Here is an 18,744-nt window from a genome sequence, read left to right on the forward strand (position 1 = left end):
TTTGGATAACTTCTGATGTAGATTCGACTAGATCATGATCCACTAACTTGGATTCGTTTGGATGTTTTGACCCCTCAAATTCCCCCAACACTTTAATAGATAGAAAATAGAAACTTTTGTGACTTATTGTAGCATTACGTCCCATCTACCTCGAACACTCGTATGAGTGAGTTGTCGAAAGTGGGTTTTATAGTATATAAATTATACTGATCGGATAGAAAATGAAATATGCAAAGGATTTAGTAAGTCCTTTTAAATATTTTCTCGTATACCTATTTCGATTCAGGCATGCGTCGTCTTCGGGCACTCCTCATCGTTACGTTTGTGGGAGTATTTATACCTGGTGTAAGCATAAAAATGAAAAGGGTAGGGAGGGGGATATTTAATACAGGAGGGATATTATCAGGGAATAGGTTTCTGGGTCATTGTCATTCATCAGTATAATACTCTCTTCGTCTTTTTGGTGATTTTCCTCTGTTCGGGGGCGTCCAGCCGTCATTCAAAGTGAAGAATCTTGGCGTTGAGACGGGTAACAAGAAATGAAGGATCTTGGATGGATAACACAGGTCTGCAAAAAAAAATTTCCACCTGCATGAGATATTTTTGCTGAATTATATGCTTTAAGGTACGCTGATTTCAAAAATAACTTCCATTACGTATAGTTTTTTTGCAAAATAAAAACACAATAATGAGAAAAATCAACTATTTATTACAACAAACACTGCATAATATTTATTAAAACCCATCAACTAGTAAATTTATTATTTAAAGTTATACACAAATATATGTTTACCCTTTCTCCCTAAGAAACTTTTTTTTTTCTTTGATGCTTCTCCGAACTCGTTTAAGGTTTCCTTCTTTGGTTACTCGCTTAAGCATCCAACAGTTATCCGCTAACATGCTGACATCCCACCTTCCTTGGTAACGTCTCTCGATTACACGTATATGCTGATGAAATTTTTTACCTTGTTCTTCACTGTAGGCACCCAAATTTTCAGGAAAACATTCAATATGGGAATGTAAGAAGTGAACTTTTAAGCTCATCTTGCACCCTTGAGCTTTGTACGCTGTCAGCATGAGCTGTACAATAGTTTTATATTCGGGATCCTTAGTATTGCCCAAAAACTTCTGCACTACATTTTGTAAGAACCCCATGCTTCTTTTTCGATTTTTACCATAGACTGGGGAAAGAGGGGACCAGACAAAAGTTTTCTTATGTCGGGGCCAGTGAAAACTCATTCTTTTAACTTTGCTTCAAACAATTTTGGGAACTTGGTACATATACATCTAAAACAATCCCCATCTTTTTGCAATGATTTTACAAACTGCTTCATTAGCCCCAATTTAATATGAAGAGGTGGCAATAAAACCTTTTCTGGCGGAACCAAAGTGGTATTGATAACGTTTTTCTCGCCAGACGTTAAACCTTGTCGTGATGTCCAGTCAATTGTTGTCCCTTGTGGCTCTCTGGCTCTACTATCCCAGAAAAATAGAAAACAAGGGAATTTTGTATGACCTGACTGTTGACCCAACAACATTGTTAGTATTTTAAAATCTCCACAAACCATCCATTGATTTTCTTCATATTTGAATTTCTCAAGAATCGTAGTTAAGTCATTGTAGTTTTCTTCCATATGAACTGAGTGTCCAATTGGAAGAGATGCAAATACATTTCCATTGTGCACCAAGACTGCTTTGACGCTATTTATGGATGAATCAATGAATATATAATTGGTGGTTTGCTTTCAGTAAGTGAACTTTTCCTTTTTCTGCTCGAACTGTAGGAAATCTAGAAAAGTAGGAAGTACGAAGAGATTACAGCGGTGTGAGACGATATTGTGGAACATGATGATTTAAAATGAAATATGCAAAGATGTGGTACATAGGATTTAGTTGCGCAAGACAACAGTGCCGTTTCAACCCCGAAATCCTTCGCTTCGAACGATGGGGATGACGATCGGATCCTCTCGAAAACTGAGAAATCTCCTGGAGGGAAAAAAGAGGAGAGAGACTGAGGAATGGAAATGAATAACATACCCATTCCCTCTTTGCCTTACATCCCCTTTCCCCTCCCTTCACTCTGTTTATTCTTACACCAGGTATCCCCTCCCACTCCTCCTATTACCCTGAACCATTAGGAATACCCGAAGATGACGAATGAATGCGTTGAAAAATGTCATGCGAGACAAACTTTTGTTGACATATACCACATCATTTGTATATGTACTTTTACATCATCATGTTCCACAACATCTCCCCCTACACCGTTGATTTCAATACTGATCGGATTTATTTGAAATACGTATATTTTAGTTTGTAAGACACCAATGTAATGGGGATCGGCTGGAGCAAAAATGGCTGGACCTCATTTTTCCCACACATATTTTTCTCAAGCTAACGCCCCCTTTCGAGCGCCCGGCCTAGCGAAGCAGAGGGAGCGTGTGGTCCTGTTTCTTCCCCTTCCACCTCCCTCAAATACCCTTCCCGGCACCCCTTGCGACTCTTCCGCTCCTACCAGCACCAAAGCGGAGGCGGACCAGACTTTTAATATTCTCCAGCCTACGTTAACTAATTGGAAACGCTCTTCAAACCCCCTCCTCCCCCCCCCCCACGACCAACTTCCCAGCGTCCCTCTCTTCCGACCACTTCCTCCTCGCTCTTCCTTTGCCTACTTCCTTCATCGCATGCCCCGTTTTCCTCTCTCTCCGTCTCTTCGCAAAACCACAAACTGTGCCCTCCTTCCTCGTTCTGTATTTTTTGACCTGGACTAGGCTCACATTTACCATTTTAGACTTTGGTACGCTTGAAACAATTGGCAACGTTACTCTAGGGAAACATAGAAGGGGGAGAAGTATAACAGCTATGCTAAGGTGTTTAGGATGGAAACCTCTAAAAGTGAGAAGACCCATAAATAGGTTATTTGGGGTGTACAAAACCTTTACTAAAGAACGGGGTTGGAAAGAAATCGGACTAAAGCTGGACTCACTCTGCTACATAGGAAGCAAAGATCATAAATTGAAAATTAGCTAAAAAAAGAAAACAGATATTTTGAAAAAAATCCATCCTACATTGAGGAATAAAGGAGAGGAACGACCTACGTGAAGTAATTTTTAAGATCTTCCCCGCAAATGCGAAAATTTTTAGAAATAAGTGTTCATTATTATTGGTGAATTACATAGTGGTTTATTTGGGTGTGTGTAAAATAGGGTTAATTGGGTCAATGTCCATTTGTTAGCTGTACGATATTAGATTTAATTTATTTTATAGAATGCTTGGAATTGGGTTATTGGGGTCATAGTTCAATTGTTAGTCGTATGATAAGAATTAATGTATTAGTTTTTTACTATAGGTTTTCTTTCTGTTTCTTACTTAGTTATTAGATTGGTACATTTGTATTTCATGTGTGTAAATGTAATGCTGCTACCGGGAAATTGCCTACTTGCAGGAATACGTATTAATAATAATACATTTTATTTTGCTTAAATTGTGGTTGGTTGTGAAATAGCCAAGGTTATCTCAATAGCGCCGTAATGTTCATCTTATTTCGCATGGAGAGCCGCAAAGGACGTTTAAATCATGTTCTCTATGATTTTATACGAGAACGCCTTTCATGTCAGAGACATTGCATCATAAATCCATGATATTTTCTTTGCTTTCGGTGTAATCTTTTGTTGCTATTCGGATTATTGCCTTCTTCAATTAACATTTCTCAATTTCGGACCTTTTTACATGATGCAAAAACGTTTCATTTCCAAAAATAGAATGCCCCTCTCTACCACTTCACTTCCATGGACCGCTACCTGGGCTGAGCCTACCTGCATTATTTTAGATTACGGTGCGTTTGAAGGCAGTTTCAAACAATGAGTGGCCTTTCTCCTTTTTTCCTCCATTGTGGTGTTTTATTTCAATGACGAGATAATATTCACCTTACCCCGCATGGAGAGCCAAAAAATATGAAATAAGATCGTAAGCTTTTCCAGCAAACAAGTTGATTAAACTCTTCTTGGATTCTCCACTGGTTGAGATTCTCCATGACCTACAATTCGATGCTTGCCTCGGTCATCGTCCTCAGGGCAGATGAGTGAGATCATACTCATGCTCACTCACATCTCCCTATGCATCAGAACCGCGTAGACTTTTATCTAGCCATTCCTTAGAAAGAAATAGCTAGATAAAAGTTTACGCGGAAGCAATTTCAGAATGTTTTGCCATTACCTCGATATCGTTTCCGGCAGATTAGAAAAATTTGGTCTACGAATTTCCGATGATAACCTAATGACGATGAAAATTTTTGGCAGATTTTATTCATTTATCAGCTCTGTTTTTCAAGAAATGGCAACAAAAATTGGAATTGACTGGGCTTGAACTCCTTTCTCCGGCAAATCTCAGTGTCAAAAGTTTAATAATACATCTGCGTTATCTATGAAGAACATTTCAAACCATTTTCTTATGGATTTCTATTGAAATAATTTGAACATAATGGGGATAAATTTCAAATATCTGATCATTGAATATTGTATTATCATCAGAAACAAGCAAGTGCGCCAAATTTCAAGACTATCCAGCAATTGGAAGTGGGTTAAAAGTCAATAACAAGATAATGAAGCACGTACAGACGAACTAAGTCAAGAAAGAGCGTGAAAAATTGGCGAAAAATCCTATTTTCTCTTCCAGTTCTTTCTCCGTTTGTATATCCTCATTATCCTCTTCCCCTTCGCTTAAATTGCCTAAATTGTGTGTCTCTCCCGTAGGCTCCTAGAAAAGCTAACTAGTTATGCGGTCTTACCCACGGCGGCGACTCCATCCTTGCCGGCCTTCACCCTTCCAAACGCACACTCCTTATAGTCTCTCTTCCTCCTTTCCGAAGACCTCTCCTCACCTCTTTTCTCTCGGCCCCTCTCTACAACGAAAGGACGCACACTGTAGAAGCAACTAGGTACACCAAAACATTGTCGAAAGTTCAAACTCTAAATTATATTTCAAGAAGTTCGAAATTATTACTGCTAGGTTGTTACGCAGTTATCGGAACCTGTAGATACAGTATTACCTCGATAGGAAATGTATCAATGAGATTAGGGAACAAAGTCTTTTCATCAAGGCGCTCTTTTTGTTGAGGGTCGTGTTATCTTGTTTTTTTTCTGGATATCGGTCTTTTTATCGAGGTTAATGGAATCACAATATCACTTCATAACGTATTGTAATACATGGAGCTCTCTATAGAGTCGCGAAATTGGGGCTGACTTCTCAAAAGACTTATTGAAGAGGTACTGAATCACCTTGTAACATGAGAAAAAAAACAGTGTTATCGAGGTTATTTGGATGATAATATTCGCGTTATAGAGGTTAATTAAACATCGTGTGTTATGGCAATATGAAGGAGTTTTGAAAATTGCACTTGTAATTGAGGTTGTCGTGTTACTGAGGGTCGTTGTGTGTGAGCGAGTTATACTGAACAACAACTGATGTCAGAATTGATTTAAACAATGAAATCTGAAGTTCTATAGTTTAATCCTGAACTGCAATTATTCTGAAGCTATCATCTATATCATAAGTCAACAATCCTAAGAATGGTTTGACGCAGCTCTCCATTCCTCTCTCCTATCCGCTAACTTTTTCATAGCGACGTATTTCTTCTCTTTTACATCCTTTGCAACCTGTCCTATGTAGCTCATTCGGGGTCATCCCTTACTCTTCTTCCCTTCCACCTGTCATACGATTATTTTCATCGGGACATCATGCCTCATATTGTGGCACTCTAAGTTGTCCAGTCTCTTCCCTAAAGTTTTTAGAAAACTTCTCTTTTTTCCAACTCATCTTAGCACTTCCTCATAACTCACACGGCCGAAACATTTTAACTTCATCATTCTTTGGTAGCAGCAAATAGACTAAATTATAAGTATATCAAGCTTTATTTTGGGAAAAAAATACGCGGAAAATCCTGACAATCTCAGGGGATTCCGACTGCTACATATTGAGCCACGATCGATACGTTGGCATTATTCGTCAACTTCTGCGGACATCCAAATTGAAACTACTTCAGTTGATATCATTAAGTTACGTTCGTGATACCAGGTACGTGCCTTAGTTTGGTCCTTAAGGTCTTTGAGAATTGGGTCTTTAAGGCTGTACAGGCAGAGGGAGTTGAAACGTTAAAGGATTCAACTATGAGGAGGATCTGATTTCAGGGCACGCTGCTAATTAAGGGTAGAATCCCGTACGTGAAAGACAAGCGGGGGTTCGTGGGGGGAGGGTAGGTCGGCGAGGATTCCTGGATTGGGTTAAAGGGCGTGAAAGGGTCCCGGAAGGGATTCGCAGTGAGGCCGGGTGGGGATAAAGGCGATCTCGGGGTCGAGGGTTAGGTAAGTGAAGAGGAAGGGATCGAGGACGCTCCCTTGGCGTACACGTCCCGGACGGCGACAGAAAACGACACACTCTCCGAATTATTCGCACCTCGCTCCTTTATCTTGGTTTTATTTTTTGGAAACGAGAGTCGAGAGTGACGTGGGTTCCTACCCTTCTGGTCCTGAGGAAAAATAGCTTGATAAATCTAGCTAAAGAATTCTGAAATTAAACACGTCTTGTTCGGATTTTAATCAAGAAAACTTGTCTTTCTAATTTTTTCTTGTTTATTCTCTCCAAATTCTGGGGGTTGTATATTTTTCAGAAGCAATTTGCGAAACTTTGTTTTTTATGTCAATCATTAGTTGTTTATCATTCCTTGCAGGCAACTTTTTACAGCATGATTGTAACCTATATTTATGCTGTCTTAAATAGTTATCCTCGTGCCTAATAAAATAATTTAAAAAATTAAGGATTTAAAACTCTTATACATTCCTTCACAAAAAATATTCATGAATAACGTGAAGCCATCAAAGACAACTTGTTTTTAAAGCTGCCAATTTTGATACATTTAATAAGCGACTGTGTTATGAAATTAACTGCGCGTGCTTATTTCCTTTTCTGTTTTTGAATTTTTTTCTTAAGTGTTAGACTTCGAAAAGCCATTGATGTCTTTCATGGTGTTACGATTAAAGCTGCATAATAAGTACACATCTGTATTACTGATAGGAAAACGTTGGCGCCAATGTTCATCAAAATTTAATTGAAGCTTTTTTTTGCTTATACTTCCAGCTTTTGATAACTGCACATTTTTGGGAAGCAATTTTACAACCCTATCTTCGCTTTGATCTTATATATTTGTTCGAATTTTTGGTTATTGAGAAAATCTATGCATTTGGTGTTTTAGCTGCTATAAACTTAGGCTTCTCATTATGCCGAGGGTGCTGGAGTACGTAATTTAACAATCGATGTCTTTGTTGTCTGCAGGTCAACACAACCCGACTGACTCCGAGCTGCAGCCGGAGTTCCTCGCCGAACTGGAGAACTTGACGGTCGTCCAGGGTAGGGATGTCTACTTCACCTGCGTCGTCAACCACTTGGGGGCTTACAAGGTGAGTTAACTGTTACCGTGGCAACGTGTTGCAGACTTTCTCTTCGGATTTACGAAGTAAGAGGAATTTTTTTCTGCTCATCCACCGGGTGAGGCCGACGCTTCGATCCTTGACTCGAGAATCATTTTTAGGGTAAAATGATTTATTTTATTCGTGAACCTTTGATTTTTTCAAAAATTAACCGTCAAAGTTCGCGATTAATCGATATTTTGGTTCAAACTTCGATTTTTGTTGAAAATTCGAGATTTTCGTTTCGATTAAAAATTGATTGTTAACGACGTTTTCCTATCGCTAGCCGAACCCGATGGTCGAGTTGAGAAAAGTTGTTGAAGCAGATACGAGACACATTACTTTCTTGATGCAAGCTATTTTCTTGAAATTTACGGGGTGAATAAATTGAACTTTTGCAAATGTTAGAACGTTCACATGTGTTGTTCTTATGTAAAATATGGTTATTTTAGGATTTTACCATTTCAATTGTAAGAAAAACGAACGTTTCTTATTTTCCCGAGACCTCATCGGGGATAATAATGATAAACGTCTTTATTGGGCGAGATTGGGACTAGAAAGTCCCATCTTCCACCTAACCCTTCGTCTAAATATGAAATATGTGCAGTTAAATGCATTGTCAAGTTGCTCATGAAATTACATAAAAAGAAATAGAAGTTCCATTTTCAATCAACAAATAAAATTATTAGTTAACAAAGTTACCATTGACCAAGCGTAAAAAGATGTTAGTGAACGTGGGAAAAACCTAAGGATACTGACTGTCGTCCTTATTGGAAAAAAAAACCCACTGCAGGAAAACGCCCACACAAGAAGGGGGCGTGAAAAACCTGCGAAAACCTACTGAGGGAGCTAATGTAAACCTGAGTATGTACAAATACAATAAATTACATGGAAAATGTCACCCAGTACCTGTAAAGAAAAAGAAAATGCATAACGTGGCGTAACGGGGCAATGTAACGAAGGAGAAGAAACGTTGGCCGTTCTAACAATTGACGCGCGGAAGCCCAAAAATAATTCTGTTTCATAAGGAGTAGACTCTGATCAGAATTTTTCTCTACATCAAATTTGATTCTTCTTATCAAAAGAAATTTTTGTGTGTTTCAGAAATAGGTTTATTTTGAGAAAGGTCTTTTTTATACCGCCTGAAAACTTCAAGATGAAGACGTAAAATTGTATTGGTAACAGTATTGCATCACTAAAAAATATAGAATTCTCGATTGGTTATAGGGAGTCATGCGCTCTACTAGAGCATCGCAGAGATTCCACACAAAAATAATTATCAACGATATGAACATTTGCTGGAGTCTTATTCTCTCATTTCCCACATGTGGTTCAGAAATATCAACATTTTTTAAATTAATAATACATCTTATGGTAGGTTCACATTGTCATATATCTAGTGCTTTGCGTCGCATCTAGCACTCCGAGTATGCTTTTGCAGTACTTGGAAACTGCTGGAAAATAATGAATGAGTGTTCACACACAATGAATTGGAATACCCCAACCATCACGGTGAGTGTTTTAATAATATATGACTTGATTTCGTTAATTTACATTATTCGTAGCTATAGTAAGCATCGGTAATTATAGATTGAAATAAGACACCTTTAAAAGAGCTCTCTTTTGGAAGGGCTGTCATTCGACACATGCTGCAGCACAGACAAACGAAAATACATGAGGAATGAGATAACTTTTTGCACAGAATAGAATACATAATTACAAAAAGATCACAGTAAAAGCACAATGACCGCAGAACAGAAAGCATTTGAAACAGCAGTGCTTTTATAGCCGGCGGAAAAAAACTTTTAGGAAAACTTAAATTGCTTATGCAATAGATCAATTTTACAAAATTTTCAATGAAACCAAGATTTTGAGTCGTGTCTTCATTCTTTTGCTTTCCAATTTTTTTTGTTATCTTTAAATAGAACCGAAATTCTATTCGCCTCAGATACCCAAGGAATCAGATAATGCCGAGATATTTTTAGCCAACCAGTAATTTGATGATAATCGATTTTCTACTATTGGTTTAGTAAATAAATTAATGCTTCAGTGGAAAAGATGTACCTTGAAACAAGAGCAATCTACTAATCATAGTTAAAGTGCATATGCAATTGAATACGAGATGATTTAGGAGCTATGAACATCCGAGTTTGCCTCCGTGCCACAAAATGTGTATGGGCATGTGAACGAGCGTGTTCAGCTGTCAATGCTGGAACAAAGGGCGTATTCCAAGCGCTGCTATTTTGTACGTCAAAATATTTTCACACCGGCTAATACACAAAATTAACCGTTCATGCAACAGCAGGAGATCGCTTAAGTAAATATGTGATGCGTAGAAAGTCAAATTCAGAAAAAATAAAAAATGTAGCGTATTCGTGCTTGTCTGCTAATCTACACAAAAATCATTTCGGTGCGGTATGTTTTTATACTTTCGAAATATTATTGAAAACTTTCTCTTTCAAAATAGGCTAAGTTATGCGTTTATATGTGTACAAACTAAATTTGATGCTTGAATTGCTCGTCTACATCCCTCCATTACAATTACAGTTCAATATACAGCATTTTTGCCAGGTTTTAAACATCCGGAATCTATTACACTAAAAAGAGCCTTTCTGTGAAATATAAACAGATGGAATTTGAAAGTATGGGGAAACACCCAAGTGAAATGGTACAAAAGGAACATATCCATACATAATTTCGCAAAAAAGGTGAAAGAAGAAAATGTATTGGGCCCGCCTATGCTTTCTCTTTCGTTGAGGAACGCACGCAAAAGTAGGAATTTCTCCAATTATTGTGTTTACACATTTTCTTTTGGAAAACGGCCAAAAAATTAAATATTGGTTGAGAAAATTAATGCTAATTTTGAATCCTCATCCTCTTCTTGTTTTCTATTTCAATCGTCGAGGTTTTTATTGAGGCTTTTAAAACATTTTTTGAGAAGTTTAATTTTTTTCTTCCAATGAAATCTGAAGTCCGGACGGTGAAATAATTTTTTCATTCGATATTTTTATCATTTGTTTTTGCTCTTATGAAACCAAAATTCCGAGTCGGGTGTTAATTTTTTTGCCTTTGCATTTTTTAAAATGTTTTGTGCAAATGAAACCCAAATCCTGAAATGGGAAACTTTTTAATGTGGCAAAAAAATTTCTGCTCCGCTCAAAGGGTTGCTCTTCCTTCTTTTTTTCTCATATCTCTGCCGGACGTCTGTGCCTTCGCTCCTCCCATTCTGCCTCTCTTTCTCTCAACCCTTCTTCTTTTTCCCACTCTAGCCCCACCCATCCCCCTCCTGTAATTCTCGACTTTTCTGGCCCTCAAACAAATCTCTCTTCACACTCAAACATTTTCCTTTCTGCTCCATATCTCCATAACTTTATACCAAAAAAAGCAGCAGGTGCATGAGAAATCAATTCAAAGGTGCAATATTTAAAATTTCGTCTTGATTTAATCCTTACCGAAAACCATGATTTTTAAGGACGCATTATTTTTTACTTGTTGAGAGGGATATTTCTTCGTCCTATTTTGCATAATGCTTCATTTATGCTTATTTTCCTTCATAATTAAATGTGCTCCATAATCAAGCATTTATAGTTCTAGTTATGGCGTATGACATTTTCAGTCTTTTCTATTATGCTCTTTTAAATGAACGAGTTAATCATGGCATTAATTTATTCTTTAAAGAGGATACATGCCGAAGAATTAATAAGTCCAATGGCGTTATAAATATATGTTTATAGCCCAGGGCTATCATCAGATAATATTTTCTCTAATTAATGCATGTAATAAATATGTTATTCCGAGGATAACATTTTTTGGCTTTTCTATTACGGTTGTGGGGTATTCTCTAGTCGACACTAAATTCCTGAGAAGTCTATATAGTTCTGTTTCAGAAATAGATTTTTTTGGAATATTTTTTATCTGTTCCCTTAATTAGACGTGAACGTTATTCAGATGGTATAGTATTTTACAACGACACATGAACTGAGAGAGGAATTTTGAAGATTGTGGCATGAAAACGAAAATTTCATGCAAAACGAATCCATATCGATGTTGATTTAAGCTTACTTAATCGTATAAAAGGTTAGCTTCACGTGCCTTGCTTCTGACATGTTATGGATATAGGACTAGTTTCGTTTGGTAGATAGTAATTGCGAGTACAGGAAAAAAATATATTTGTGCTTTTGTAGTTGGCGGAAAAAATCATCACCCATTCGAAGATCTTTTATGAATTAGCGAAGCCAATGCAATATGGAACCGGATATCGACAATTCAGGAAACGACGAATACCTATAAAATCTTGTCACCCTTTTTAAAAATCAAATATTATTTTTTTGGATTCGTATTTTTTTGTTATTCTGCATATTTTCAGATTTTAAATTCTTAATAATAGTTAAATGCGATCAGAATTTCGTCAGAGTTTGTAATAGCTTTAAACTTTTGCTGTTATTTCATATTATTGGTCCCTAAACGTAAAATTTTCTTTTCGCCGCATCATCCACAGAATTCAAAGCGTCGTAATATTTCGGTGACTCTGTATACATTCCAAGTATTCATCATTTTTTTCCATTAAAGCTTTTAATCGCGTCTTTAATTAGTCATTGTTCTTCAGATTATTTATGTAACACCTGATGGGAATGGCAAATGTTTTCTTTAGACACTAGAATCAACTCTTGTACGTTTTATTTTTAGCGCGCTCACTATTTATCTCTGAAAAAAAACTTTCAAGTTTGTTCACTTCCGCAAACATTGTTATTGCTTCTAATTATTTCGAGTTTTTGAGTCGGGTACTCGCAATAGAAGGCAATTTACGCATCCTAAAGTCCTCACACAAAGGTGGTGATGAATGGCTGCAGAAAAATTTTAGTTTCTAAAAGTGATCAGTAATTCATCCCACAAAAAAAAGACTCGGTATCCTCTGACGACCAAAGGGTACGTTTATACCTCCAAGTTTTCTTCACCTCCATTCGCGTTCATTGCTAACAATTCATCGCAACCTCTGTTATCTAAATTAGTAGTCTTATCTTTTCATTTCCGTCCTATCTATAAATTTACCATGCCGTTGGCATTTATTAGATTTTATTCAAGTTTATCCATGAGTAGCATGGAACATCTTGTTTTAAAAGCCACATGCAAAATTTTCTTTCTCATTGCAGTTGCAAATTTTTTTTTCGAAAATCACTTTGAATATTTTTTATTGCTAATTTCTCGCCTCAAGTATTTGTGCCAGAACAGAACTTTGTGATGAAAAATAATGACATGTACCTTCATAAAAAATGGTGACTGTCATTATTTGGATTATTGGTAACTTCGTAGTTTAGTTTTTTGCGTAAAACATGAAAGAAATAATAAAGGCTGATATCTTAAATATTTTCTGCTACTTTTTAGACTAAATTTCTGAGACATGCAACAAATTACAATCACTCATCTGATTTAATATCAAATGTCTGTCGTATTTACGGTATAATTGTGAAATAAGAAAAGGGTTAAAATGGAAATTTTCGATGAATATTCATAAAAAAACTATTACACTTCCCGACAAGCATTAAAAAATATAGCAGTTGTTTTCAATTGACTTCGTCATATTTGTACATTAACACACCGCAAAAATAGAAAAAAATATTTTACCAGAAAGCTTTTATTGATGAAATGTGTTGTATTTAATGTAGATAGGGATATTATTTTATTTGTTGTGTAAAAAAGTTTTATTTAATGCACGCATTTAATAGAGACAGGCCACAAACGGTAGTTACCGAAAAAATTGTAGGTAGGTATTTACTTGGTGACAATTGTTCGTAACACAGTGATTAGATAATAAATGTGCAGTGCTGCAAGCGGTATTATATAAAAACACATCCATTAATTTATCAGCGATTGATTTATTATTTTGTTTTCTGAAAGTTTTAAATACTTTAGTATATCATTCCATAGTTTAGGCCCTAAGTAAACCAAGAACAACTTAAATACTTAATGTTAGTTTTGTTTTTGGAGTTAATGCATATCGCGTTCTTCTTAAATGGTATTCATCATTAACGGTTATATTGGCGCTTTAAATAAAATAATTTCAGTACTTTCTAGGTGCATAAATGTTTGATATGCAGAATCTGCAACCGTAAAAATAAGGGATAAGTATGCTCCGACGCTTTACTTACATTATATGCTGTCCTTTAAATTATACTTCCTATGCTAAAATGTAAAAGAACATTTTCACCTTAAAATTTGAATCATCGTCCGATTAATGGTTGAACCAGATATGCCTGCATCTCCCCAGCCACTAGTTTTCTTTCCCTAAAAATCTTCCTGCCCTCTCGCTACGCCCATTCCCGCTTTCCTGCCCGTACACCCTTGACTCACACGCCTTGCCACACCCCATCCAACTTTCCCCCCAACCCTCAAAAATCTTTGCACAGCCAACCCCACCTCACTCCACTTCACACCCAATGCCTTCGATGTTTATGAGCCGGAACGAGCCAACTGAAAGACCCCCTTTTCCAACCCCCCCCCCAACCCCTCCGCCATGCTCCATATCCTCCCCTCCCTCTTTCCTATTTCTCATTGGGGAGAGTTTTTAAGCGCAATATTCTAAGCTAATCCATGCATAGAATTGTTTTTCCACATGGAACTCATGTGGTTAAGGACAACAGAATATATATGCATGGAGTCAATTGAAAAATCACTAATGCCATGCATTTTCTATGGAGACTATGCAGTATAAATTTTGATGAACTTAAGCATGTTTCGATTTTGCCTTCATGCGCATCTACATACTACTCCGCAATCTGCCTCAATAGGCGTGTGGCGAGGGTTTTCAGGACACTAGACGTTTGCAAATAAAAAGGATACATTCGATCGAAGTTCCACCTAGCATTAGTTTAAGTCTGTTTTTTTGTTCGGGGGAAAAACGAATTCCCATAGTCCAAGAAGGCTATTCGGGCTTCCAGCCGAGTGGTCTGTCAGGGCAGAATGGAGATAGGATTGCCTTATTTGACTATATTCGCCGGGAAAGGATCAAATTTTACTTGACGAATCCCCATTTCCATCCGTTCGGCTAAAAATCTCTCTCAAATGATTGTTTCTGTCGGACCCAGAAGTATAGTGCGGTTGTAATATGATATCGCTCTGAAAGATATATATTCTCAATGTCTGAAGAAATCTAAGCATAGCGCGCAGCCTCCGAGTCTTAAGCAGCTCCAAGCCTTATTTTCTTAATATCTGGGTAACCCTCTCTGTGACCTATCTCCTAATGCAACGCGTCATAATATTACGGCGACCCTCTTTTCACCTACACTCTCAATATTGTATCTCAATCCCTGTAAAATCGGTATATGCATCCTTTTGCCCTAATTATAGCTGGATTATCCTCTCCTCCAGTCACTTGCTCTCCAGGGAGCACATACAATTTCGGGGTATAGAGGGTTCCCTGGAAACGGTGTTGATTTCATGAGGGTTCATTCGAAGGTCAATTTGGGGGTTTGAACCTTCTGACACCTGCTCGCCACGGACTTGGTACTTCGTGGCATAAATTGTCACTCGAAAAGCAAGTGTAAATAGCTGCTTCGATGGCATTTCGCATTGTTAGTAGTCGTTTCTGGTCTCAGCAGAGCTCCTAGGTTGGCTAACTAGAATTATTTAGCGACGAAGTTGTACCATTGGGAGGCGATGAGACGCATGAAGAAACGGTATTTGCTAGTGATTTCTCTCCTTCTTGAGGACGTTCCACTAATACATGTAATAATAATAGTAATAATAAGAATAATAGTAAAACTTTCAAGTGCCTGAAACAATCCAACCCATTATATCTGGCTGTAAGATGTTAGCTAAAACAGAATAATTAAGTAGGCATAATCAAGCTGCAAAATTATTCACCAAAAACTGGCCTACCGACACAAGTTAATAGATACCAAGACCCTATTCTATGAATACCACCCCGAAACAGTGCTTGAAAACAGCGCATTTAAAATGTACTACGATCTGCCTATCCAAACAGATAAAACTATAGTTAATAATAGACAAGATATATGTTGATTGACAAGAAATATAGACCTTGCTACATAGTTGATATTGCTGTGCCACTGTCGCATAACATTGAAAAGACAATAGCCGGAAAAATAAATTAGTACCAAGAATTAGCAATAGAAATAAAAAGAATATGGAATATGGAACAGGTTTATATAGCTCCAATTGTCATCTCAGCTACCGGTTTCATCCCAAAACATACACAAAATAGTTTCAAAATACTCAACCTCCATCCAAATTCATACATCAAATTGCAAAAGGCTGTAATAATTTCAACCTGTCATATCACGAGAAAATTTCTCAATGCAATTCATCAGTAAAGAGTTACCTTGGTGTGAACCCGTGCTCTTTACACTAAAACAACTCAGTGAAATCTGAAGAAAATTAAGGGATAATAATAGTAATAATTTTATTTATTTTCGTGAGCACGAGGCCCTTGAGAATATAACTTTACATCACTTTTTACAATTTCAGAATCAATGCATGCGTAAATGAAAAGAAAAAAAAGAAATTCCAACAATTGCACCCTGTGTGGATCGCGAGTTCGAAGACAAGAAGGTGTAAAAATATTGTTAACAAAAGAGAAAGACCACACTGTATTATAACGGAAACCATTCCGCAATTACGCAACACAGAAAAAAAATTGTTCGCTCTATGATTCAAGAGAAGCAGAACTAAATTAGTCTGTTATTCAAATGTATAACAAGGAAAAAATGCATAAAAATAATTAAAATGAAACAAGCGCGTCTTACGCTGACTATAGTTGTGGCGATACTAAGATGACATTGAATTTTAACAATAATGTCAAACAAGAAATAATATATTAAAAAAATTGGGATTACCCTGTGATTTAACAAAATCCAATTGACAAACTCAACGAATAATTCGCATGAGTATCAAAAAAATTATGCTTTAAAAGAATACAAAAAAGAGGATATGACTCAAGACGACGATATTGAGGCATTTTTCAGTAGCCCTAATGCGGTATGCATAAAGGGCATAGCTGAATGAGGCGGTGAAAAGTCCCCCCTCCGAAATTTTTCCCGTACTCAAGGCATACAATTTGGGATCAAATAGGACTAACCTCCCCACACATACTAATCTGTCCCTTATATAGGCAGAAAAATCGCTATGAGTGTGGGCGTTTGTGAGATGACGAAATATATGTAAGATGGTAAGAAACGGGTGTTACGTAGGGCCAGGACAGAAAAAAACAGCAAAAAATGACCAAAATCGCATATTCTAATTTTTTTCGCAATTTTCCATCACCTAAAAATTTTTTCCGATACACTAGCGGAAAGGTATTTAAAAACACCTCCGGAAAGCATTTTTTTTGTGGCCCTCTCAAAAATATTTTTGTAAACCACGCGTTACAAATTTTCAAATCGACGCCAATTCTCCTTGCCTCGCTGACTATTCTTGAAAAGGAATGGACATCTGTTCCATTGAAAAAGCTTTTGAATGCCGCAAACCACATTAAAAAATATGCTTGGTAGTCCGAGATATCTAAAAAACAGTGAAAATTGTATTTACGAGCTCACCGGCTCTGGTGGGCATCTAGCGGGCTGGAAGTGTGGGAAGGTTAGTCCCATTTGATCCCAAATCGTATGCCCTAAGTACGGGAAAAATCCCGGAGGGGGATTTTCACCCCCTTATTCAGCTATTCTCTTAATGTTTGTTGCGCTTCTAAGTTGTCCTGGAAAGAATTTTCCGTATAAATGTAGTAGAAAAAGCGAAAAATAATTGCGGCTACGATTCCATTTTTCTCTATTGATCGATACACACTACATACGCCTTTTCACAACGTGCTCCATAACTCTGTTCTTTAATTCTTGCGATGTTCTTGTGTATATTTAGCCATGACCTGAATAAATATCCAAAATGAAAATATTTAATACATTACGAGGTTTCACACTTTATATCTTTAGGTTTATTTGATGCACTCGCCACAGAAATAGCAACTATCCCTTGTGTTCTTTTTAAAACGATTTGAATCGCTGAAATGGGTAAAAAAAATAATAAATATTTCGAAATGACTCCCTCCTCATCAGAGTCGTATTTTTTGCAATCCGTACTGTTATTATTCTTGTTGCCGAATCATAAAGGTCAGTCAGCTACGATTGTTTTTCTGTTGCTGAAATTATAGAATATTAAGTACTTAAAGGTTGAATATCCTTAATTTTTTATCCTGAGTTTTAAATGCAATTTATATTCCACCAGTAAGCAATAGTGCAATTTATATCAGTGCGATCACATAAGGCCTCTCCGTTTCCCCTCAAATCGATTGGACGTGAAAGCTAACGTAATATATCCGGAATTCAGCGCAATGATGTTCGTCGAAATGAAACCTTTACGCAAGAATAGCCACGACTTGAAATTCTGCATACATGTAGTATTTGCCATTTTTACGTTCAATTTCAAAGAGGAATCGACTCAAATGTAGTTGTAAAAAGTGGACATAATGCTAATCTTTATTCATACTCTTCGGGTGCGAGTTATGACGGCAGTAAAAGACCCCATCATCTGCGAGCAATCGCGTGGCTTCGCAGCCATTCGGGGATTACTTTTTTATATTGGGACTCCGTCTCTTATTTTCTTTGATATTACAACGCTATCACCAGCCCTGTATTCCACACACATCGGAATCCTTGAGCCTTCAGACAGTGTATGATGGCTCTTCTTGTGTTGTCACCCTTGACTCAATACTTGTTCGTGTAGATTTGTCTTTTCCCTCATTTCTATGTTCAGAGGGCAAGTAAATCGAGTAAACCCTCGTGAGAATCGAAAAAAATGGGATTTCATGATTCTTCGTGTGGACTAAATCAAGGGGAAATATTTTTACCTCGGCGTAAATGGAATTTCATTCCTTGCCAACTGAATAAAATGATACCTAGATAGAAAATGAATCAATGAATACATTAAGTTAAAGAATTTAGTTAAATACTAAACCGACTTTTTTACGTTCGTGTTCGTATCATAAACAAGAATTCCATCACGATGACGCTAATCTTAAAACAACTATATTTTCGTTTTGAAATAAATTGTTTGAAAAACAGCGCCGATTGTTTTACTTTCCGTATTTCCATTTGCCCCCCAGTGGGCATAACTTGATTTAATTCAAGTCATATATTTCTATATGAACTCCTAGAGTATAGGAGTGGGAAGAAATGTGAAAAGAAAATAATATTTATGCATATATTTCTATTGACTTATTGTTTACACTTAAATTTTAACTTTTGAGTCTTATGCAATTTATAAAAATATATTTTCTGAC

General features: G+C 36.9%; 1 protein-coding gene across 8 annotated transcripts in view; it reads left to right on the forward strand.

Moving 5' to 3' along the window:
- Window positions 1–18,744, forward strand: part of LOC124165227 (lachesin-like) — an 878,935-nt gene that overhangs the window by 577,258 nt on the left and 282,933 nt on the right. For all 8 annotated transcript variants that reach the window (XM_046542522.1, XM_046542529.1, XM_046542528.1 and 5 more), the window contains one exon: window positions 7,327–7,451. In XM_046542522.1, the coding sequence (XP_046398478.1) occupies window positions 7,327–7,451 (125 nt within the window). The remainder of the gene's footprint in view (window positions 1–7,326; window positions 7,452–18,744) is intronic.

Source organism: Ischnura elegans, chromosome 9, assembly GCF_921293095.1.
Source record: "Ischnura elegans chromosome 9, ioIscEleg1.1, whole genome shotgun sequence".
In the NCBI taxonomy this organism is placed as follows: Eukaryota; Metazoa; Arthropoda; class Insecta; order Odonata; family Coenagrionidae; genus Ischnura; species Ischnura elegans.